Source organism: Ammodytes marinus (genome assembly GCF_949987685.1).
Source record: "Ammodytes marinus genome assembly, chromosome: 11".
Classification (NCBI taxonomy): Eukaryota; Metazoa; Chordata; class Actinopteri; order Uranoscopiformes; family Ammodytidae; genus Ammodytes; species Ammodytes marinus.
This window is the reverse complement of record NC_137215.1, coordinates 23702579-23728859: the sequence shown is the minus strand read 5'-3', so window position 1 is coordinate 23728859 and position 26281 is coordinate 23702579. Positions and strand designations below refer to the sequence as shown.

Here is a 26281-nt window from a genome sequence, read left to right as displayed (position 1 = left end):
GTAAACAAAGCCTGTAATTAACATTATCTGGCTCTCTCTCTCTCTCTCTCTCTCCATTGTAACTCTCACTCACATATTTATTCGCTATTCTCACTTACCACTGACTTTCCTTTTGCCTTAATCAGCTGCTATTTGTCTGTCTCTCTTTCACTCTTCCACATTCATCCACTCTCCTTCTCCTCTCCTCTCTACCACCTGTCTTTTTTTGGCCCATTTTACATTAAAGGAACCATTTTCTATTAAGAGGACTCCATAGTCGCTGATAGTCCTTGAAAAGCACCAGGCAGAAGTTCTTGAGGTAGCCTGCTAAATTGTACGATTTCTCTTTTACTTGATTCGCTCACCTTTTTTCACAATAACTTTTCCATTAAAGGCAACTAAATTGGTGGAACTTCAGAGCGCCATTACCTCTAAGTTACTCTAACTGTGTCTCTCTGCTGTAAGTATCCAGAGACACAGTTCTGAATCATGGAAAAGTGCCTTCCATAGCACAGCAGCCAGAAAGATGTCCTCCAGACAAGTGGAACTGCACATTATATTCACATCTCACAGTGACCTTGGTTATGAATTTAAAGCTCCCATATTATACACTTTTCGGTACTATTATACACCATATTATATGGTCTTAGTGGTCCCTAATACGTTTTTCTTTAATTGTTTGCTGAAAAAAAGAAAGGGGGAGAGTGATAAAAGGAGAGATTGTTATTTTTTTTATATTTTGGCAGTCTCTAGGCACACCGTGGACCCATGGATATGTTAGAACACATTTAAAAAGTGCATTTAGCATAATATGTGACCTTTAAGACCAACTTATGGATTCATGAGTTGTTGTTTTTTCATCACATTTCTAAGTAGTGCCATCAATTCCAAATTCCATAACATAACATGTCATATCCTTCCACAGCCATCTCCTCCACTTTGTCATTCATTCATTAAATGTATTAATGGGAAAAACACACTTACATTGTTGGTCAGTGCGTCAATAATGTTGGGCAGCAGAGTCTCCTGCTTCTGCTGCTCAGGTGTGGTTATGATGAAATCCACGTCATGGCCAAACTCCTTCCCCCTGGAGATGAAGACATAGCACTAGTTACCTCACACACCGTGTCGAGGAAATAATGAGAAGCATTATCTTTGAGTCACAGCCCCCTAACTGATGAAGAGGGAACATGGCAGACGGCGCTATAAAAAGCACAGGCCTTTACTAATGGCACAGACTTTCTTTCATTTTTCATTATTAAAACAAATAACTAAGCAAAGTATAAAAGCACATTGTTTTGTTTGTCTCAGCTGTCAGAGCCTTTAGCTTTTATGAGTATCATCATTTTCTACTTGGAATCAGTGTCATAAGGCAGACCCATATGGAGCCTGACTGTGCTTACACAATGCATTATTTTCTCCGTCAGCACAAGCGTCGGCATAGCGGTGTTTCACTGGTGTAAGTCATTATAGGAGGATCGGGCAGGAACAGATGCAACGAAAGGCTCAGCATCAAATCCCCCTGCGCGTGCATGTCTGCTTCTAAAGGCATATCAAAGCCTTTTCACACCGCTCCTGTTATTCAGGACAGTGGTGACTCCATCTCTGAAGATGCAGCTTGAGATAATTGATGTCTATCTATTGACTATCTATCAGTAGCCCCCTTTCACACCGCCTGGATGATAAAGACTTGGGGAAAGCATTTTGTGGTTTCAGGATATACATTTTTTATGTTACAATAAGAAAACATATATTATCTCTTGAATTCATGTTGTACAGAGTCTTTACATGTTAAATTAAGGCTGGTTATATTGTGCCACCTTGACATACCCTCCCTGAATATGACCTAAATATGTTTGCTAAATTGCAATTTCACTGTTCAATTTGACAGCAAAGGTTAGGCAGCTATTAAGAAAAGCTAAAGCAATGTGTGCCCTGTCGGTTAGCGTGTTACAGCTACAGCAGATTTTGTTTTTACTTTACTACCACAGATTACATTAGGCCTATGTACAACAGGTAAATAATAATAATAATAATAATAATACATTTCATTTGGAGGCGCATTTCAAGACTCTCAAGGTCGCCGTACATTTAAAAACATAGATTATAAAAAGCAAGGCAGGTACACAAATAGATTTAAAAACTATTTAAAACAAGTAGACAATGGGTGATGTGGTGATGAGAAAGGGAAGGTCAGGGGGGGGGGCATGCAGATTTGAAGAGGTGGGTTTTGAGTTTGGATTTCAACAGGGATATGGAGTCAGTGTTGCGGATGTCGGGGGGTAGTGCATTCCAGAGCAGGGGAGCAGAGCGGCTGAAGGCTCTGCTCCCCATCGTGGTGAGACGGGCAGAGGGGACAGTGAGGTGAACAGAGGAGGAGGAGCGGAGTGCACGGGAGGGAGTGGCGATTTGGATGAGGTCTGTTAGGTATGTGGGTGCAAGGTTATGGATGGTTTTGAAGGTGTAGAGGAGGACCTTTGAATTGAATGCGGAATTGAACCGGGAGCCAATGAAGCTGGTGAAGGACAGCGGTGATGTGGTGAGAGGAGGGGGTTCTGGTAATGATTCTTGCTGCTGAGTTTTGGACCAGTTGCAGTTTGTGGAGGGTTTTTTGGGGGAGACCGAAGAGGAGGGAGTTGCAGTAGTCGAGCCTTGATGTGACCAGACTGTGGACAAGGATGGTGGCAGTGTGGGGGGTAAGGGACGGGCGAAGGCGGTTGATGTTTCGAAGGTGGAAGTAGTCAGTCCAGGTAATGTTATTGATGTGGGGTTGAAATGATAGTGTGGTGTCGAGGATGACACCCAGACTCTTAACCTGGGGGGAGGGGGAAACAGTGGAGTCCTCAATGGTGACAGAAAAGCTGTCGGTTTTAGGTAGAACTCATGTAGAACCAAAAGGACAGTGCAGTAGCTGACCCGGCCCTGTGAGTAGCCATATGTCACCGAGCTCCACCAACCTCCTAAACCTTTTTAGTTGCTTTAGTACACTACTTGTAACCCACAAAGCAGAAACTCTTGATTTTACCAATACAGGTTTAGTTGCAAAAACACCATGACTTTCATGAAATGGAAATTCAATAAACATTGTGCGCACAGGGGACACCAGCTGTCCTTGAAAGCACATGTGTGTATGTATGTTTGTGCTGTGAAGGTCACCAGAGGAGCTGATTTGATTAGCTTTTACTGATGCCCTGGAGCTTCGGCTTCACCTGCTGATAATGTATTCCTCCTACTCGCATAATATTCATCCTGCTGCAGCCAGGCTCTCCAGATTCATCCAGGCGGGGCCACAGCTGCATGTGCACCTCCAGTCAACACAATTACAAAACCAGTTGGCCACACCCACATGCGTCTACCCTGTGAGCTTCTGAGGGTATGTGTATCTGTTTAAAGATACTGGGGAAATACAGTAATGCATGTTGCTTTCAGTATTTTAGGAAAGTCACAAAGGTTCAAATGATCAAAGAAAAGACGACACATGGAGAAAATGGTGGCCTAAAGGCCCGGACACACCGGCCCGATAATCGCCGAGTCGGAGAGTCTGGAGGGGGCGGGGACACAAATCTGTTTGGTGTGTGCCATGAAATCGGTCGTCGTAGATGTCGTCGGGCTTCTTTTGAGCCGATTGAACATGTGGCGGGCAGTCTTTCAGTTGGAGCGATTTGATTGGTGGAGGGCTAGCGAATCAGTGAAGCCCGGAAGTGAGGCGGGTAGCACAAACAGCTAACAACAGCTAGCCATTGTTTTAATGTGTTTGTTTGTTTGTTTGTTTGTTTCGTTCAGCGAGTACTCACATGCATTAACCCTTGTTGACTGCTCGACACTCTCTGCTAAAAATGGTGCTCTTTATGGTCCATAAATATAAATACGTATTTCTATCTATGTTTATGGTCTAGAGAGCTTTCCCATCATTTCCGGCTTCCGTATTTTTTTGGGCCACAATACAGATTAGCGCCGCCTGCTGTTATGGAGACATTACGTCCCGCGCAAGCGCAGAGCGTACGGAAAGTCAGCAGTCGGCTCGGTGTGTTCTTGGCACTTTTTTGGCCGCGACGGGAAGACTGGAGCTGCCTGAATCGGCAGTCTCCATTTTCGGGTAGTCGGACCGGTGTGTCCTGGCCTTAAAACATAGTGATGAACTCAACAGAATTGAAAAAATCTTTAAATATGAGATTGGATGCCTTGTTCTGTGTGTGAGTCCGACTGGCCTACTATGAAAGTGAGAACAATGCAGACACTAACATACTGCAAACACCATCCTCAAAGCCTGAAACTTCATCCTACCAGCCTGTGATCCACTTCAGTTGGCTAACGACTATAGCTGCTAGAAGGCCAGGCATCACTTAAACTGATCTATCGCCCCAACACCCACTGACAGACACTCACCAACCTTTGTGTGGAACAGTGAGCAAAATCATTCGGATTTTAACTGCAAAGCAAAGTGACAACAAAAGTCAGGAGGTTGATACTGTATGTCTCTATGGTCTCCAAGGTCTCCAATAGAGTTACCCAAGGCATTTCAACATGAATGGTCAGGGTTAGAGGCAGAGAGCATGTGCCTCTGTGGCATCAACAGAAGAAGTTCCTGGCTTACAGGTTCACTCAGTAGATGCTACCTTATGCTGGGCTCACACTAGAGGACTTTTACAGTAAAAGACTTTGAAAAGACTGAAGACTGAAACCCTCTTACATAAAGACAATCAACTCACACCTGAAGACAACTAGTCATTAGTTTTCAGTCACAGAGTGGGATTTTGAAAAGACACAGGGTCTCATATTGCAAGACTACAACTAGATTCCTTTTTAGATTAATATTATTTCCGCAAACGCGATAGTGATTATTTAATTAAAAAAAGGTTAATTCAATATTCCGAGTGGGGGACTTCCTTTAGTTATTTGACCATCTTTATTTGCTGATTTCGTCCCCCAATAACTTTAACTCCTAACCCTGTATTTGACGGTAAAGTGTTAAGGTTGCGCGGCTGTCAGCCTGGTTCTCCCACCGAGGCTTCAAGGAAAAAGTGTCCGAAATAAGTGCCTGCACAGGCGGACACAGGTTGCGACTAATGCCGCTCCTCCTTTGTCGTGCTTGGTGCATGTGAGAGTGTGACAGTGTTTACGTAATTTCGCTTTACACCAAACGACTGAGATTATGTGCGCGCTCCACAACTCCAGCACGACTTCTGTGATTTCAGTCCAACATTGGAAGATTGTCTGCGACTGTCAAATCGCGTGAAAAGTTGTGTAGTGTAAGCCCAGCATTAGTCGCAGTTATCTCATCTGAACTGCAACTGTATGTAATTCATCCTATTTGTAAAATAACAGAGAGATGTGGGGAGGACTCACAATTACACTTGTGTTTCTATACTCAGCGTTATTCATGTTGGCCTATGTGTGAATAGCTGACACTCCTCTAATGAGTGGACTGGTAGCACACAGCTGTTTAAGACTGCATCCCCGAATCCCATCTGCTGAATTAGCAACTTTCCCCCCGAAACTTTTGCTTTTCCAAAGCTCCTAATTGGCAACACTGAGATTTCCGCAACACTTCTAGCTCGACGGGGGCACTGTAGTTGTGTGAATCTCACGGCTGGCCTCTGCTGCGCCGGCAAAACTCGCTGGAGTGCACTGCATAAATGTGTGCCATGAATAGCAACAACAACAAAAAAAGAAAAGGAGGAGATCATCAGCGTAAATTCAGTTTACCTCCAATCAGGGCTTAAAAACAACCTGATTCCGGATGTGTGTGTGTGTGTGTGTGTGTGTGTGTGTGTGTGTGTGTGTGTGTGTGTGTGTGTGTGTGTGTGTGTGTGTGTGTGTGTGTGTGTGTGTGTGTGTGTGTGTGTGTGTGTGTGTGTGTGTGTGTGTGTGTGTGTATCTTGATGGGCTGAAGTGAAAATTGGTGGTTCTTGGAGGAGAAGACACTGTGGCATATTATACTTTTCAGCCGTTCCCTGATTGCATTGGGGCATTAGTAACCTTTGTGTCGGTTCTGTGAAGATACCTCCTCTAGTTAAACCCCATTCAGCAGAAAAAGTATATAACAGCATGTCAGGCACATTCTCTCGCCTTAGCAAATGAGGAGTGTTAGTATTGTGATTCTATCAGCTCCTCTTCTTCTTCTTTACCTCTAATAGTGCATCTTCAGAGCCCTGTTTGCGTTCAGAATTAGGAATACACTGCTACTCAGCTTGTCAGATCCTGCTGAAAATCTAAACTTTGTATGATGGACTGTCAACATTCTATCCTCAGCAACTCCGCCGGAGTTTATTTTCAATTCAGTGCAACACGGTGTAAAGCAGTTAACTATTTGTATGGCGTGAGAATAAATGCTCAATTATTAATTCCATCTGCACAAAAGCCTATGAAATATACATGGTTATTTACAAATGTGCGGACGACAGGGTGACATGTATAAATAATCCAGATGTGGGAAGTGTGGCTGCGGCTGCAAGTATCCAGTAATGCTGGACGTAGAGAGAGAGCCCAGTTGAAAGCGGCCGGTTTCGTGCACACTTTCACGCTAACCCAGAAAAAACAAGGTAGTAATAAGGCAGATATTTCATTAAAAAAAGTTAAAAAGCAGTAAATGCGAAGTGTACGTGGGCTATTCCTCAAGATCAGACAGCTTGTTTTGCCCTATCCGCCTGTAAGCTGATAATGGAGTTGGTTTTAAAAAATGGTGACACCCTGAACCAAACCGATAAGGATAACTTATCTCGGTTGTTGTTGGAGGGGAAACAATGCAGCGGGACTCAGCCCCTGTTGTAGGGTTTTAGGAGCAGACACCAGTGGCTCACTCATCAGTCTCATTCCAGACCATCTGATGTTAAATAAGATCCACAGCGGGGACTTGCTGGCTTCACACTGAAATGAATACTTGCACTCCTCTGACACTGCTCGAGTCTTTCACACGCAGCGATGCAAGACGCTTTCAAGCCTAATCTATTTCTAATCCTCCCCTCCGAACAAAAAGGAGCTGGGAGTCTTCACCCGCCTACAGCAGCTGTCCTTTCAATAAGGCTAATGTCAGTGGCATCAACAAATCCTCTCCACGCTGTTTTCCCTCTGAAGTGAATGACAGCTGGAGTTTGCAGGAGCACGGCACTTATTCTGTGCAACTTTTGGGAGCCAAGGTGGTGCGTGTGTTTGTGTATGTTATACAGAGATATGAAAGAATATCTATTTAAGAGGACGTATATAGTGTACGCACGCTTCGATTTTTGACAAGGGCTATCGACTGGAAAGATGAAGCAAACGAGAGTCTCTCTCACAGACATCACGCTGAAAAATTATAGGTCATTCAATCAAGCTTTGACAGGACTTGAGAAAGGAATATTTTCAAATATGTCCCACTGAAGATAATTAGTTGGTTATTAGTAATGCTGCTGGCCTCTTAAAGAGCATACGCCTTCCTGCTGTGTTTGAACCATGTCTGGAGAATCTGCTTTTCTTTGGACAAGATAAATGTAAATGACTTACTTACAGACAGATAATGTACAAGTCATCGCTTTTCAATTACGGCTCTGCATGATTCCAATTAGGGCCTCACGTAATCCTCCCCACGCATGCACCGAATATGAGATGAACTAAACGGGTTCTATAAATCCCTTTGAGTTTGGAGCCATAAAAGCTCTCTAAAAGGCCCCCTCTACGCTTTGCAGCAGACTCCTCGCCCATAAATCCTGCACCGTTCCTCCCCTTCATTCTTGATGCTAACTATCCATGATGCGCTAATCACTTTCCTCATCTCCTTTAGCACATTTTCCCCTTGAGGAACAGTTATTTACATAATCAGATAACGTTCCAGATGTCATTTATCCTTTTGAAGATAAGTGATTTTGAATTTCCTTTTTTTTTTTTCTCTCGAACAGTTTGATGCTATCTTTATTTAGTTGAGTTGGGAACCCATAGCGACCGAGACAAATCAAATATACGCCCAGCTCAACGCACTCAAGGTGTACTATGCAGTTTCAGAGCAGAGGGGTCTGTTTACATTTGCAGAGCCTGCAGTAAGTTGACAAAACATATTTTCACTTTGTGTTATTCTCAGCATGGAATAATTATATCGTCATAAATCAGAACTAAATTATTTTGAAGCCCCTGAAACCAGACATATTATTAGAAAAATCTTCTTTTTTTTAAACCCTGTGGGCCCTGCTGCTCTGAACAATGACAGTGAGACTGTCAGGTAGCTTTCTAACTTTAAACAATGTTCCAGACACCCAATTTTCCTGTGTGGAAAGTTTGTTTATTTGGTTATGAGAATATATCTTAGAAAATGTTCACTTCTCTGACACACTCAAAGTTACTTGGTGCACCTTTAAAGCAAGACTTTCATCAATGAACGTTTTGTGGGGAAACATGTTAGAATATAACAATCACTCCTAAGGTTACGAGAAAAAAAACTGTCCCCTGTCCACATGTGATGTTTCTATATTTAATACCATCAGTTAAGCGTCGCCAGCTAGGTCACCCCTGTTGAGAAGCAAGCGCCTTTCCTGTGCTGCCAGAATGCTTTTCCATTATTTACCGCGCAAACCACTGGTCATGAACTGAATTTTTATAACACCACAGAGCGGAGTGCTCCACTCTTACTCCGGCAGAAAGCACAGCACATAAAAAAAGAGCAGCACAAAGAGGTGACGATGGCAGGATGAGGCACCCATTGTGTGCAAATAGTTGGTAGCTTTACAAGAGCACGCACTGTGCCCTCTGAGATTGTACACCTAATGCATTTCAACATCTTGACGTAAAGGCCATGCTATGTTGGGAATGGGATGGGCACTAAAGGTTCTTTTTTTTATGATGAAGAACAAAGAGGTTGTGATCATGTGCTGTCAAACCAGCATATCTGCTCTATAAATTCATCAGCCGTGGGATGCATTTTAGCACCAGCAGCCCTAATGCTTCCACCCACACGCTGTTAATGTTTTGTGTGACAGTAGTGAGAAAAAAGGATTAGGTTTCAAGCAGGCCTCTTTAGACGTTTCTAATCTATTTGCATTCCCCTGTGCACAACCAAAACAAGGTTAACGGTAGTGAAAAAGTAATGGGAAAAATGCCTGATAGGGAGCGCTGTTTCAACTACCACATCAACACTGAAAGGAGCAGACAAGTCTTGTACCTGCGAAAGCCACCTGTCAGTGCAAGTACGGCGTCCGGCGCGATCGCATGGACAGCTTCGTCAATAATGTTCCTCAGGGCTCGGGCTTCTGCTTTGCTGACAGCCCTGGAGATGTCTCCATAATACAGGAAGCCTGCAGGGAAAAGACCACGTGGTTATTAGTCTGGCAGCAAGCCATCAATCAAGCCCATTTGCTCTGGGGAAACTGGGCAGTCAGGCTGAATTAAAAGTGAGGTAAAATGTGATATGTTCCGCTGGCTGAGAGAAAGCGGCAAGCGGAGCACGCCTGCTGCTGAAGACACAAGAGGATTACAGCCACTGTACAGTATAAACTGGGACAATTTATCATTGATGGATTGATGGGTAACTTGTTGATTTCATGCGTCTCACTTTGGATTTTTTATTTTTTCTGTGCTAAAGAAAACGTAGTTATTCTCATTTCCCTACCTATAGAACAGACGGTGCTACACCGTCAAGTAAATACTTAAATTATTTATTTATTCCTGTACTGTACTGCAATACAATAAATGGGATAGCCTGTTTATCTGCTCAATTCAGAGGTTCACAGTGCAGTGGCGAGATCGGGGTTCAAATACATTTTCCATTTCAAAAACCCGCTCTACTTCTCTGCCTGGTGCGGAGACTGCAGTGTTCCTGATGATCGATTATGACCAGTTTGATGACGATGTCTGTCGCCATAACACATTATCGGAATGAGATTCAAACTGAATGGGAACCTGCGAGCAGTGTGATAGAATGTTTTGAATGACCACCTCATGCAGTGCTACGGTAGATGCATCCAGCCGAGATGCAGAGAAGCAGAAGAAGCAGTGAAATGATGCACACAAATGAAAAGCTGCATATCAGTATTTCCCTTTGGGACATTAAACCGCGTACATTAAATGCTCCGTGGGATTTCTATCAACGACAGCAATTGAGGCTGATGCTATCTACATGTTTGGATGCATCCTGTGTTGCTGTATTTGTGTTCACTCAGCTATTTCTTTCAGACTGGAGCGTCGCTTTACCACGGGGAATAACCACTGCATATGTGCACTAAACTGTAACTTGCTGTATTGAACATACTTCAGTTTCCATCCCGTTTTTGGAATGTCTCTGAGGTTTGCAATATCAGTCTGATGCCTAGTCCACCACTTTAGAACAGATTGAAACACATATCTAATAGATTGCCATAACGCTTTCAAAGACTTTCAGGGTTTTACAGAAGATTAAATGGTTAAAAAATTCTGGTACATTAATGACATTTCTAAACATCTATTTGACAGATGCAATTGCGGTGCTCCATTCACTGTCTTTGTGGATTTCTGAGGTTTCAACAAGAACCATCATCATGACGAAATACCTTCAAAGCCAATGACGATCACATCAGCCCGTGCTGTTCTTCAGTCCGAATTAGCAATTTCTTCTATAGTTGAGATTTCTCAATGAATTGATGGACCAGCCAACAGAACGGCATCGCGATCCCTAAAGCTACGCCTGGCATGGCTAAAAAACAGACTGCATCTCTTACATCCCTGAAGCTTATTTTGTAAATCCTGGCTTGTCCAACTCCAGCAATTATATCACAACATCTCAACATGGGGATCTTTCTGCTCAGAGCACTCGAGCAAACTTTGTAAGACGGCCTCAAACATCTCTTAAATCTTTCATGTTCCCAACATGATAAACCTTTTTGATATTCGGTTGGACGAAGATCTTTATTCCAACATCACTCTCTGGACAGATACTTTTTATGTAAAAAAAAAAAACTGCAAAAGATCAAAAAGAATTTGAACCTCAATGTTTATCCAACAGTTTTGGCTTCTATTACCAGGGGCGTTACATCATCAAAGAGCTGCTAGCATGGCTGTAGGCCATTACTTCTTCAAATATGTTCAAGTGCCAAATTCGTTTAGGACTGGTTAGGACTTCAGAAAATGTCCATAGACCTAAAAACCTCAAATCTAACAGGCAAATCCATCTGTAAGTAGATTAAAACACCAAAAGCAATGCACGAATCCCCACAGAAATATGAACTGAAAATCTTCCTTAAAAAAACATACCACTAACGTCAAACACACCCTAAAGGCCTTTGCACACCAGGCATGTTTTATTTGTGCGATTAATTTGCCTGTTAACAATTTCTATCAAGTTGCATATCAGCCACATTAATTCGCTGATATGAAATTGCAGCACTTATTTAGGATGTTGCTTCGGGTTGTGAGACGCGTCAAAATTCACATTCCAAATGATTCGCTTTTTCGTGACGTGTACTCCCGTCGCTCCCGGTGTGCAATGGCCTTAACTCTGCCATTGTAAGTAAGCAACCTCTCGTTGCCTTTGCCTTGATGGTGTTCCCTGCCCGGCTGATTGATGAGAGCCCATAGTAATTCTACAGCAAGCGTTCCCCTTCACAGTCACCATCCATTGATTTTTATTAAAAATACCCCTGCTGCCTTTTCCATTGTGTTTCCACTCTAAACTCCCTGCTGATCTCACTTTAGAGAAAACACATTACATCAGGAGCCTCACATAAGGAGCCTGCTATGGGACCAGAGAGGACAGAATTAATCCCAAATGGCATGCAGCCCCCACCGCCCCACCCCAGGAGAAATGTAACGATTGGGTCTTTGAGCCTTTCCGGGAAGCAAATTGGACTTGGTATTTGCAGTGTATAATTTGTGAAGTGGTAGGGTGGAGACTGTGTGTTACCGCTCTGTTGCATCCGGTTGAGATGAATGCCGGGGTCTGCCAGAATGTCTCCTAGCGAGCGCAGGCCTCGGCGGTACCACTTCTCAGCTGTCTTAGGTCCAACCCCAAACACACTTGTGAACAGCTGGCAGGAAACGAGGTAAGGACGTAATCAAGAAGACATGCACTGAAATGACAGGCTCTTCGCAGAAAGGCTTTAGCATTCAAAGTGTTTTTGAAGAGATCTGTGTCCTTAAGAGAAAATAACTTTCACAGGCAATTTAGAAAAAAGAGATGAAATGGAGACAGCGATGGAATGTTTGAGTCGTCGTTTTTCTTCTACTGACCTTGAGCGTTTGATACCTTTCGTCGGAGAGTACTTTCTCGGCTTCCATCGAACGGCCATATTGAAGGATGTCCTGAAAAAGATAGAAAGGGAGAAACACTGTTGGTGTGTGAGGGGACATTCCCCTCTGGTTTCTGTTATATCAGCAATTAACAAATGGCCCCAAATTGCTGCCCATTGGGAGAAAGTTTCCACTTAGAAATGGGTGCTCCGCGTGTCCTCAATTCCATTTCTGCTCAAGTAATAACGACTTTGTTGTTGTAAAACCTGGGATTAATACCGCTCTTTATGGCATTCATAAAAAAAAAACAAGGTAATGTTTTCCCCGGCTTCCATTGTTCGCTTCTGAAACAACTTTTGTTCTGCATTTAATTGTGTGCTCAGCACAGCTCCAATAATTAGCTTGTCACATTTGAACCGTCTTCATTTTACGAAGGCATTAAAATCAGGCAGCGGTTATCTGGTCAATTTCGGGCCATTGTACAGGAGAAAACAGTAAACGTTATTAGTGTTAAAGATGAGCCTGTGCGTTTGTGTTTTACAAGAAAAATGTTGGTTTCTTTTTAGGCTTGTGCATGAAGCGATTAGGCTACGTCTAGTGTCAATGAACCAGTGTGAATATAAGATCCACATTGTGAGTACAGCGCAAGTTTAAATCAGCCTTCACTGCTCAACGGTGCATCCACCCGTTCACCTCTGCTTTTCAAGCCTCAAGCTAAGGCCAACCTCAAACGCAAAAGATAATGCTTCAACACACTCCGTGCTTCGGGACACACATACACAAACACACACACACACACACACAGTAAACACATACTGACTATTCATCCCCCGACTCTGCCTCAGTGCTCCCAGACTTTCATGTCAGTAGGTTTATATCTTTCTCCCACTTTAGATGTTCAGTCGGTAGAGAGCGGTTGGGTCGCCGCTGACAAAAGTGTCACTCCGATGTTCACGGGCACATCAAGCGTTTTGTTTTTACTCTGTTTGGTTTCACTTTGGTTTGCGTGTCATGTCATTTTCTTGTTTTGAGCCTCGGTCTTTTTTTCTTTTATTTTTTAAGAGACAGCCTAGCGGGGGGAAGATAAGCCTTACCGCTGGTGTAGGTCTGAATCGTGTAGGGATAACAGCAGGGAGAGGGTCATTCACACGGCGGTCTAATTTTGTCTCCCGGGACATTATTTGTTATTTTGTTTAATGAGTCTTGCCTTGGCGCCGACAGCTTTGACAGATTCTTGAACTTGCCCTGAGACCTGTCGGGTGTATGTTAGGTTTAATGTGTCAGAGAGTTGGACTGCAGGGCTCACCCTGATCTCCTACGGGGACTCTGTGTCCTCTCAAAGCAAACATTTTCTCGACACTTTCCCTGACAACTTGCCACGATGTCTGCCCCGAGCACGACTCTAGGTGAGGGGATGATTGCCAAGTGGCCCGATAGTGCTTTTTCCCTCCCCAGACGAGATAAATTGGTGCGACATCTGTATGTGGGTGTGTGTGTGTGTGTGTGTGTGTGTGTGTGTGTGTGTGTGTGTGTGTGTGTGTGTGTGTGTGTGTGTGTGTGTGTGTGTGTGTGTGTGTGTGTGTGTGTGTGTGTGTGTGTGAGTGTGTCTGTGTGTGTGTGTGTGTGTGTGTGTGTGTGTGTGTGTGTGTGCGTGTGTGTGTGTGTGTGTGTGTGTGTGTGTGTGTGTGTGTGTGTGTGTGTGTGTTTTCTCAGCCGTGAAGCAAGCTTTTGCTAGCGTGTCTGTGTGGAAATTACAAACCCTTTTTTTGACATCTTTTTTCGAAAAAAGATTGAACTCGACGTGATCGGATTTTTGCAACCTTCAATAACTCAGCAAATGTGTTGTGCAAAGTGAAACTCAAAACTTAGATGTGAACAAATGAACAGTGTTCTTGTGATGATGGGTAATGTTAGAAGACGAGAGATTCAGTTACATAATTCCTGACCGCAAACTAACAAAGTACAAAATCAGTATGAACTGAGGAACTAAAAGTTTATATGTTGCTCTTTCAAGCTCGTGGTGAGTGTAAAATGTATGGTAATAATTATGTAGTTTACTGCCGAGTAATAATTGCCGAATTTCCCATTTGTGCAAACTTTGAAGAAGACCCCTCCGAGCATTCATGAGATATTGTATTCACAATATGCGATGTCACAGTGATCTTGACTTTTTACCTACATTTAATGAGTTTAACCGCTAATCAAAGTGTGGGTTTGTTACAAATGTGAATAAATAACCTCAAAAGCATATTCTTGAAATATCGCATTCATAAGGCATGAGGCCACAGTGACCTTGACCTTTGACATTTGACCTAAGTATAATCAGTTCATCTTTGAATTAGAGTTCAAGAGTTGGCATCTGTGCAAAGTTTGAAGAAATTAAAGCTTTCATGAGATATTGAGCTCACAAGAATGGACTGGATGAATACACTGCCAGATCACCATATTTAGAGACAAACTGCTTTTGTATATTTTTCCTAAATCATCTGTGGTGCCAAGTCCATTGGTCCTGAATAAGGATGTACATTTTTTTGACAAGCAAGTGGAAACACTTAGTTTAATTTGAAGACATTCAGCATGCAGCAGGGCGATTTCTGAGGGACTGACTCCAAATAAACTACAGAGCCCATTGTATTAATTATCATGTCGCCCAGTGCAACAATGTGGCTCACGGATGTGTTATTAATAGTTTTGGGACAATAATGTAGCTTTGTGGCATTAAGACGTGCTGTGGTCTTGGAAAAGAAGTAACTCTGTTCCAGAAGGGTGAAATTATTGGCCTGCATAAAACAAAGAAAACTACTCAGGAGAAGATGAAACTACTAAAATCATGTTAAGACCTGTCCAACGCATTATTCAAATAATGGATAGATAGCGGTGAACCGTCATCTTTGAGGAAGAAATGGTGGTTCGGAAAAGGGTTAGGGGGGCAGTATACAGTATGATTTGGGGTTGATTCAGTTGCTCAGGTTTAGGCTCAGCAACCTCATGTGCCATAAATCGTATCAAAATGGGTTACGGCGAATATGTGCCTTAATCAAAGCTAAAGATGGTCCAACAATATATTTGAGTGTGTGACTTGTTTTTGGGCCGGACAGTGTATATCAGCAGACAGTACTAAGTAGGATCACTGATCTGTTAGTTTTGGTTATATAACGGGATTTGTTGACTTAAAAAAATATTGTATTGGTGAAGCCAAGATGGTTTTAAGCTTCTGGGACACAGACCAGCAGCAGGGACGTGGAACATTTAGTCAAGAAACTAAAAATAATATTTTTTTATATGCTTTGACATTTTATTTTAACTACAGCTCTACAGCACCTCGGTTCTCCAAAGTGTTTAGAAGACTGACACTTTCCCTTCAAGGCAGCCTGTGATTTGAGGTTATTTCACAACAGTATGGAAATGAAGTTCAAGAGAACGAGAGTTGCATGCTGCGAGAGCTAATCCATCACAGTAAGCGTTGCATTATTTATTACGTGCACACAGACCGATTTGAAAACTCTCCTTGTCTGAGAATTTGCGAGTCAGCTCCTGAAAACTTTGTACTGACGAGCTGTGTTGTCAGGAAAACAAATCCAGGAGACGAAAAAAGGAGTGGTCGTGGACGTTTTGAAGAATGTAGTGCTTTGAAGCATTCAAATGTTTGCTGGCCTTTTTCATTTTGTATGGTTACCCAAAATTAAAGAGTGTTGATTCATGCCACTCCCAATACATAAAACAGATGGACTGGCTGAGGGGTGAGTCCATATAGTCGACAATCGACAATTTGATGAAAAGAGCCCGATTCGAGTGCGAATCTCACTGTCTAATAGTCCCAAAAAGTGCAAAAGGACTTGGTTTCTCCCATTTAATCATGTTAGATCGCCTATTGTGCTACAAATATAAGCCTATTTCACTGTTCATACAATTTTGAAAATAACTCATGAACTTTTTTGATCAATCTCCTTAATGTGCGTGAATGGTAGACTAAGTTACCATAAAATACCGTAAATGATTGCTAAATCAAGAAGACAAGCTGTAATGGGGCGTTTCAGTCCCTTTGTCTGGTCCGAGAAAAAAAAAATGTAATCCAATGTCGTAAATAAGAAAATGGATCAATGAGCAGAAAAAAAGAAACCTGATTTGACTATTGCTCGACTTAAAGTCAAAACTTGAGCAATTAAGATTCGACTATGAAAATTCTCAGTCTGGGACACCCCTAGACTGGCTGTTAGCTTGACTCTGAGTGGACTCTGGGCCTTACCTCGATGACTGCCTTACTGTGCTTCCCCAGACAGGGCAGGTCCTCAGTGGCCTGGAGGCTCTGCAGTGTCCAGGGCAGGCTCTTCAGGACTGATGCAGCCCTCCTGAAGGCCAGGCATGGACCCTCCAACTGCTTCAATTCATAGCTCTCTGCCAACACTTCCAATGCATCCTAGAGGGACAGGACGGCACAGACAAGTCAAGGGAAAGGAGAAGAACATAGGAGAAAGGATAAGATTGAGAAAAAAATACAGATTTCACACTGCAAGGTATTGTTTAGGGAAGGCGTATTGCAAAAATCATCGACGATTTAAAGCATTCTAAGTGTTTGGAGCTAGTTTGCTTCCATAACATGTCTTCTTTCGTTCTTCATTATAAACAGGTCTCTGTATATTTTTCAGATACAACCATCTATAACTGCCATGATCGCAACATCAGGTTTTTTACAATACTCTAAACCAAGAATCTCAACTTGTAAAGCACTTACTGTACATCCACTTAACTTTCCCCAATCATTCCTAGCACTTTTCTGAGGGTTAGCACAGAAGGATTTGTACATATGTTGTTGATTGTCTGATTTATGATACATTTTGTTCTTTAAAACCTGCTTTGAAATTAATTCTTAAGACCTGTACACATGTACATTTCTAAATGAAAAAACCACTGTATCGCAAATCTGTTCTGTAAAAGCTTTGGAAATACGTTGTAAAATTGAAATAAAGATTTTAACTCTGGCTATATCCAACGTCTACATTTTTAGTTTTTAAAAAGATGCACATTTACGCATAATTAGTTCCCAAATGTTGCATATTTATTCAAACATATCTTTTTTTAAATAACACAAAAATAATAAGTTTAATGTAAGTAATCAACTGGCAAAGTGTTTTATGATGATTTCTTTAAGTTAATTTTTTTTTCCCTATTTACCTGCAGTGTTTCACCTTACAAATCCCAGGAAAAAAATTGAGGCCAAGCAAAGATGTTCATTCACATGTGAGAAGAAGGGAGCTCCCTACAGTGCCTTCCTCCTTCCTTTATCCCTCCTCTTTGGACCCCTGTCCCTGTCACTGTATAGTAGGACATGCTGCATGTTGGCTCTCTTCTGGGTGAGTGGACAGACACATTAGAGGCTGGCCGACACCAGACACAGACCCGTCATTTTCCACTTGTTCACAATGGGCCCCCCTGAGGGGGCGGCTTTGACTTTCCCATTACAAAGGCAACATGTTCAAACACTCAAATAGGCTGCATTCAGGATCAAGCAATGAATGCATCCTCTGTAGAGCGTACAGAGAGCACACACTTCAGCCAGCTCACACAAGTTGTATTATTTAAAGCCGCTGTAATTTTATATTAATTATGGAATGAAATAACTACATATAGGTGAAGGGGGTCGCTAGTATTGAGAAACCGATAGATCAATAGACCAATAGAGCCTACAGCCATGCTAGCAGCGTTGTGACTGAGGCTGTAATTAGGTAAAGAGTGGTGCTTTGAGCTAAATGCTAAGGTGCATACATGTTTTTGGTCATAAATGTTGATCTTATGATGGTTGACCTCAACGCTTTGATATGAATGTCTGTAGTCCTACATGAGTTTATCCATAAATCTAAGTGTGGTTGAGATGTGAACCAAAGTGGACTTAATAACAGATCGACCTCTGGTATCAAATGTTTCGCCAAAAAATTCAAAATAGCTGAGTGGGTGAAAGTGAGTGTGGCCTTTATTCAAATATTCCAACACGTTGAGTGTTTTGTCAATGTGGTGGCGCTATCCTCACCAAATCCTAATCATTTCTCAGTCCAAAGCTTAACCCTCCACTTCACTTAATGTGTTCTGTAATGCTTTGATTTCTTATGCCTTGTTTCCACCGAGCATAGCGGCTCGGGACGGCTTGGACCGGGATAGCTCGGTTACGCTAAATCTGGCTGGCGTCACCACCGCCGACACTACCCTGTAGGGTTGATACCGGACGGTGATAGCCGCCAGAATATGGGTCAGAGTATCGGGTTGTGGAACGACTGCAGTCAAGTAAGCCCTCTCTTGTTTTGGCTTGGTCAAACCAGCCGCTCCGCTGACTACACACAGCGTTTTAACGTGGGAATGATTATTTCGACCAATCAACGGACTGCAGTGTGTAGCTCCACTCTTTCAGAAGGGTTGGTACCCCAACGGAGGAGTACCAAAAATAGGAGCAGCTCAGCTCGCTTATGTTGGGACCCTACCCAACTTTTGGCAATGGAAATGCAAATAAAAGCGGGCTGAGCCGAACCGAGCCGCTCCGCTCGGTGGAAACAAGGCTAATCCCAGTAACCACCACATAAACTGACTTACATTTTTAAATGTCAGCGGTAAAAGAACAAAACTTTTTGAAACAACTTCACTGTCACACTTTCTGATATTGGCATGCAGCTGAACATTTGGCAACGTGTTTTTTCCCACTGCTGCTGTGATGAGCTACTGTAGCGGAACCAAGTGGAGGAAAACATGTCACTGCAGGAGAGAGCTGGATCAACAGCACAGCCATTCATTTGCCAAACAGGTAATATTTGTATGTGAGCTGTGACCAAATGAGATTGCAGATTGCTGCCTGAATGTGTCAGAGAGGGAATGGCTCGGAGCAGTGAGGAATAAAGAGCGGCAGGTGGGTTTTGTGCCTGATAATATGAGAACTCCTATTATTTCTAATAGGCAGCACTTTCCTGAAGGAAAAAAGAATAGATAGTTCTTTATAGAAGCACTGGTAATGGTCCTAAAAACTTCAGATCAATGGTGTATGTGAACATTTATTCAAAAAAACAACTCAAAAAAGATTATGATACAATTATCAAATTTTCTCTCATTTATCGAGGCTCATAACACAACATGCTAATGTCTCACTGAATGGAAACCCCTCAGAGTGTTCCTCTCACCAAAGCCACACATTTTGTGTTATGTGTTTTTTTTTTTATGAGGAAAAGGAGATAATTGCGTTGTCGTTTTGGGGAGGTTGCGGTGCCATCTCACTATGTAGCTTTAATTTGATGTGTTCTCACAGATTTTATTATAAGCTTCGATGGAGAAACTGCTAAAGTACCTCGTCACTTATCTTTTTTTTTAGAAAACCTGACAAAAATCCTCTACCTTTGCTCTGCTTTCTTTCTTCAAATTCTGTTAATTGATGTGGATTAGTGTGTCCGATCTGTTCATTTATGTCACGATAAATGATGGCTAAATCAATCAATCAATCAATCAAACTTTATTTATAGAGCACTTTTCATACAAGTCAATGTAACACAAAGTGCTAAACACCTTGCTAAGCTGCTGCATAGAAAATGCTGATGCATCTGTAAAGTCTGGCACCTGATCTCATATCTGTATCGTTTGAAATATATTAACCAATACGGCTGCCAACACTGGCCCCCGGAAGAGTTCTTATACAGTTATCTCACAGTTTACAGGTGAAACTATGACTGAGAGCATTTTAGGGGGCAACAACTGTGAGCACTGTTTTAAGTACAGTAAAGACTGGTCGCAGGTGCTACCCATAACCTTTTGCCACTATGGCGCCATAGTAGACGATGTTTGAGATAACAATTTATTTTAATGGTACATGAATCATCATGAATTCTATACTACATTCATGTTGTACTTCATGAACTATCGGTAATTCACTAGGATTAATGGTATCTCATGCATGACTTAACACAGGAACACTACATTAATTAATACATAAGTTAAAGGGACTCTTACCGATCCTGCAATTGAGAACTACAGCACTATCATACCATCCCGCCTCCCTCCAATAGTTGAGAATGCGCAATACAGAAGCAGACGTCAAACAGACAGGTCTGTTGGCCAATCAAATCGTTCGGTCCGAATAATATCATTGGTTGAAGTTTTCACAAAATATTATGAGATTGAAATCATTGTTTGTTTTTACTCCTGGTGGGTCTGTCTTGCATTTTAGAGTGTCATTACCTTATTAATACCATTTTAACCTAATCCAAAAAAAGTGTAAAAATGCAACAAAGGTAAGGGTAGCTTTAAGGTATGTTAATCATCATGATCTTATTATTACTGATGATCATGTCTGACTAGTCACAGAAATGGTGTTTTTTTCTTTTAAATACAAGTGTTGAAATCATGATGAACTAAGCATTCATTTCTCATGACTTCACGTTTGTGGCCCTTCAAATAAAATGGTGACATGGTTGGTCTTATTCAAACCATTTAATTGAATTCAAGGTCACCGCTATCTCAAGGTCACCACTTTATAACGTGATGACCTTGAAATACTAGGTCACCACTTTATTTGAAGGGCCACAAACTTGATGAAGTCATGGAAGGTTAATGCTTAGTTCATCATGATTTCAACACTTGGCATATAACAACACACATGTGTATTGGTGTGACTAGTCAGACATGATCATCAGTTATAACTCAATTATAATGGTGAATCACATACTTAAGCTAACACACATTAACTCAGGCATGAATTCATAATGATGCATGTACCATTAATATAAAGTGTTATCATGTTTGATATGCCTGCTCATTGCAATGTAAAGTAAACCTTTGAATTTGATTCAACATTAATAACAACAATATTGCTTTGTGACTCTCTCTAAAACCTCAGAGAGCACAAGGAGTGTAGAACATAGTCTGTAATAACTCGTGACATTTGGGTCAGCATTTCATATTATGGTATTTCTGGCATGGTGCTGTGATTTAACCTTTATGTGATGCATAATTCAGTTGTGTTTAAGAGGGAGACAATAATAGAAAAACACATCTGTGAAATCGTATATACGGCTGAGAGAGGCGGCAGGGCACAGCGCCTGAAAAGACAATAACTGGAAGCCACTACTTCTGCCGAAAAAAAAAACAATTCAAAATTCAGGACCTGGTGTGTGGATGCAGCCCCAGTGTGACCATGCAGAGCTCGGGACAGAGTGTGGGCCATACTCCTGCCTCCGTTTCCCCCTCTCTCTCCTCCAGCCAAACCCTGCTGTTCTGAGGTCAGTGCACCGCCCGCAGCTCAGTGAGCAAGCTAAACTTTAGCCCAGCTCACCCAGAGAGACGCACTGACCCCTTTACTACATGGAATGAGAACCACCCTTTATATCCCAGCAAACACACACACACACACACACACACACACACACACAGAGCTGGACTCTCCCCACAGCATGTGACAAATAGAGGAATGAAGCTTGTAATTGGATCGGTGACAGGCCACGCTTGTGTTGTTGTGCAAGTGTTTTAAGCTTGCGGGATGTGTTGCAGGCAGTTTGTCTTTTGGCTTGTCTTGCATTGTTGTTTTTTCAGCCCAAAATTACCTCTTCCTTTAAGGAGGTTTATACACAACGGTTTACACACGCTCGCTGGTTTAACAGCTGTAAACCATGGGTATACGCCGGTACTTAGTGCAAATTCGCTGGACGCTGTGCTAAATCGGAGCAGATTGCGGGCTCTATTTTGCCGCAATTCATGGAGCTATCAGCGTGCGCAATCCATTCTTAGTGGATGTGGCCCATAGTCATTACATCAACTATGTCAGGGTTGTGCTATCAGCGGCCAAAACATTATTACGTTAAGTGTAACTCCTGGGAGCCAAGAAGTGAATTTTCATAAATGATGGTGGTCATTTTCTTTAGATCAGATCATTTCTCGATACTAGTTGAGTTGCATAATTGCAATATTGCTTGTTGTTGCTAAAACCACACTCAAGCTGAACACTCAATTATAATTATCTAACGATTAGAAGACCTTCCACGCAGACACAGTCGGTCTGTCAACTGTCATGTTGTCGTAGCAGCCACACGGAGTCGGCGCTGCGGGCACAGAAAGCCACCCTGTATATATGTGTTCATCTAATTAATGAGGAGTTAAGGCTGGTGGGGGAAGTTGGTACGCGAGGGGACGTTGATGTAGCACCCCGATTTACCCCCCACCACCGGATATCACGGACATGCCTGTGAGTCATGTTCGCACATCAGCCCGCCTAGCTGCATGGGCACAAAGAAAAACCATGAAAGGAGGTCAGAGAACCCGCTGAGAAGAGGTTTAACACCATTACCAGCCAGGAGATGGATTTTTATCTATCAGACATATCTAATGATGAAGTAGGCTAAAGGCGACATAATCCATTTAACTCAGTTGGAGTAAGGTATTTGCTCAACTTGCTTTCAACAAAAGCATTCGAATGGAGGTTGAAGAGGCATTCTTCAAGTTGAATCTAGCAATTTGTTTGTCATGACAAAAGCATTAAACTTTTTTTTAAATTCAATTCAACCCTTTAACCCAAAATAGAACTGAGAAAGCACCCTGTTGTTGTTTGAACCATTTTGGATCTACTTTATTTGTTAGCTCTCTAAGTTGTAAATGTTATCTCCACTGGATGGAAGGAATCAATTTGATGCATTTAAGGTCCAGTACGCCCATACGCCCATCACCCATCTCCTCATCCGTGGCCTCGCTCCTGATATATCGGCCTGATGTTGAAAGGAGACATATTCAGGATGTTAGCCTTTGCATCTCTCTCTCTCTCTCTCTCTCTCTCTCTCTCTCTCTCTCTCTCTTCTCTCTCTCTCTCTCTCTCTCTCTCTCTCTCTCTCACTAAAAGTGTGTGTGTGTTTATTTGTTTGTTTGTTTTTATGTGTGTATGCGTGTGTTGCCATCAGAGAAGAGGCATTCGATGCTGTGTGTCAATCATCCGAGACACAAATGTCAATTTCTGTGTCGTCGTATACGGCAGGCTTATGGTGAACGTATGACAGCTGAAGACTCATGGCTAAGCCGATTAAAAAAAAAGGGTGCAAGAGACAGAGAGTGTGTGTGCGTGTGTGTGTGTGTGTGTGTGTGTGTGTGTGTGTGTGTGTGTGTGTGTGTGTGTGTGTGTGTGTGTGTGTGTGTGCGTTTGTGCGTTTGTGCGTGCATGTGTGTGTGTGTGTGTGTGTGTGTGTGTGTGTGTGTGTGTGTGTGTGTGTGTGTGCGGCACAAAAGCGATGTGGATTTTCCCAGTCACAGCGTGAGCAAGACAGCACGAGACGAAATGAAAAACACAGTAGGTATGGGCATGCAGGGGGTGGGAGTTAGTCATGAAACAGGGCAGGGAGAAGTGATATGAGTTGTGAGAGGAAGGCAGAGATAGTGATGGATAAAGAGGGAGTAAGGGATGAATAAATCAATAGTGCATGGCTTGTAGAATGAAAGGCTGGTTGCTACCTCTGTGTGATTGACACCTCACTGGGGTGCTGTTGCTGAGAGGATGCTCATCCCTTCTTCCTGATCCTCACACCTCTCCACACCACCTACTTCCTCCTCCCACTCCCTTCCTTCCTGAAAATCTTCCTAGGTTGTTTGCTGCGCTTCCTCTCTCTCTCACACACACACACACAAACACACACACAAACACACACACACACACACACACAAACACGCAGTGCTCATACAATCACATACACACAAATGAACGCCCCCGGGGAACTTGCGTCACTACATTGTCATCATTGGCAAACAATCCGGCTGGGTTGGTACAAAGAAGTTGATTTTTATTGTTTGTTCTTGGGTGAGACTGCAACAGCAAGCAAGGTTTTTTTTCCATTAGAGGTGTCCCTCACATACAAATACACAAACGCGTTATATGTGTGCCTCTTCATCTACTCGTAATAGTACACGTCGCCGAAGGAGTTGACACAAATTTGATTAAAGTGGCTACGAGGAACTTTTCAGTATTTTTAATTGTTCCCTGATGATCATAAATGACCCTTACTGCAAACAATACCATCAGTGCAAAGAAAGCAGTTTTTATATAGTTTTTATTAATTGCCTTTGGTCTGGTCGGACATCCAGTCCAATTTACGGCTTGCGCATGCAGGCTCTATAGTAACATATTCGTATGGCTCGCAGATTTCAGTGTAGCGCAGCAACGCAATTTGAGTAGCCTATCCCTCCAGGTAAGGGAAGGGGACAGTTATTTGTCGTCATAATGGCTGATACCGGGGCCAGGACCATCAAAGAATAAACGAAAATTCAATAAAGAACAACTAAAAGCTAAAAGGGAGAGTGATAGACAGGCAAAAACAAGAGTTATCCTCTGTCAGGCTTTCACCAAGCGGAGAGAATTACGGGATCGTAAAAGCTTCAATATCGACCCTGAATTGGCCCTCTTCCTACTAGGCAGGTTTGTCATATGTCAGTTTAATTCGATGTTTAAGCAATATCACACTCGAGGTCGCAGTGTTGTCTCTCTATATCAGCTGCTGTGATTTGGTCATAGGTACGAGTGCCGAAGACAAACACAGCAGCGCTGATATAGCGACAACATTGCGACCTCGAGTGTGATACTGTTTTTATACAGCAGTTGTACAACTTAAATTCATAAGTTAACTTTAAAAATTGATCTTTGATAATTTTAGAATGTGTTGGCTTCCGCCATCACAAATAGTCCGGCTACAGTAGTCGGAGCGGAGGGCATTGCCAAGCAACATGTAAACAACTTAACAGGAGTGAACTAGTCATGCAGTGTTTACTCCTAGGTGAACGAACGGCACTAACACAAAGTTAACTTTGCTTCATCATCATCAAATGACCATTATTTACCTGAAATAATCATAAAAACATAAACACATAACCTCATCGTGATCCATCCTGCCGTCTCTCGTTCATCCACTTTCTGTGAGGGCAAGGAATCGTTCAGCTCTGTGAGAATAGTTAGTTGACACTGCATCAACTCATTGCAATCAGGTGTGTGTGGCACTGACTGGCATTGAGTTGATGCAGTGTCACTAACCACTCTCACAGAGCTGAAAAGATTCTGTGCCCTCAAAACTTTCAACATGACATGGCCTATATTGCGTCCTAATCGTTTGACACTGGCACCAGCCGGCACGCGGTAGAAAAGAGCTTTACGACAGCTGGCGTCCTAAAAATTTGGTCCAAAGGGGCCGCTAGTTTACAAAGTTCCTCGTAGCACCTTTAAGCCTATAAGCTCCATAAAACTCTCTCTGTATTTCTCAGTATGGCAGCATTTACAAACTGTCGCCACCTAACACAGGCGCAATAGTATATAAAAATCACAATATATTTATATACTATATACAGTCATATGAAAAAGTTTGGGAACCCCTCTCAGCCGGCATTATAATTGACTCTGCTTTCACAAAAAATATATAAAAGTGGTATGTCTTTAATTTACCAGGAACAGCTAAGTACTGGGATGTTTTCCAAACAAAGATTTTTTGAAAAGCAGTATTTGGTTGTATGAAATAAAATAAAATGTGAAAAACTGGCTGTGCAAAAATATAGGAACCCTTGTGGTTTTGTTGATTTTAATGCCTGTAACAGCATGTAAAACTGAGGACTTTAAACACAAAGTTGGTTGGATTATGTTGTTAAGCCTTGAACCTCATAGAAATGTCTGTTTAATCATGAGAAAATGTATTTTAGGTGCCTAAATGCAAGTTGCACTTCTCTTTGACTCTCTGCTGAAGTGAGACAGAATGGGATCATCAAAACAGCTCCCAAAATATCTGAAAAACAAAGATTGTTCATTGTCATGGTTTAGGGGAAGGCTACAAGAAGCTTTCCCAAAGGTTTCAATTGTCAATTTCGACTGTAGGGAACGTTGTCAGGTAATGGAAGGACACAGGCACAGTGGCAGTTAAACCCAGGCATGGCAGACCAAGAAAAAAACAGGAGCGGCATAGGTGGAGGATTGTGAGAATGGTTGCACACAACCCACAGATCACCTCCAAAGACCTGCAAGAACATCTGGCTGCAGATTGTGTATCTGTACATCGTTCAACAATTCAGCGCAATTTGCACCAAAACATCTGCTTTTTATAAAGACCAAATAACTTATTTTTTGTCTCATCAGTCCAAAGCATTTTCTTCCAATATGAATCTG

The 26281-nt window shown here is 42.3% G+C and overlaps 1 protein-coding gene across 1 annotated transcript in view; it reads right to left on the bottom strand.

The window, feature by feature from the left end:
• dntt (deoxynucleotidyltransferase, terminal) overlaps positions 1–26281 on the bottom strand; it is a gene marked incomplete at both ends in the record, with an annotated part of 80676 nt that overhangs the window by 40156 nt on the left and 14239 nt on the right. The window contains 5 exons of the mRNA XM_080036463.1: positions 964–1066; positions 9107–9239; positions 11819–11942; positions 12145–12216; positions 16391–16561. Coding sequence (XP_079892589.1) covers positions 964–1066; positions 9107–9239; positions 11819–11942; positions 12145–12216; positions 16391–16561 — 603 coding nt within the window. The remainder of the gene's footprint in view (positions 1–963; positions 1067–9106; positions 9240–11818; positions 11943–12144; positions 12217–16390; positions 16562–26281) is intronic.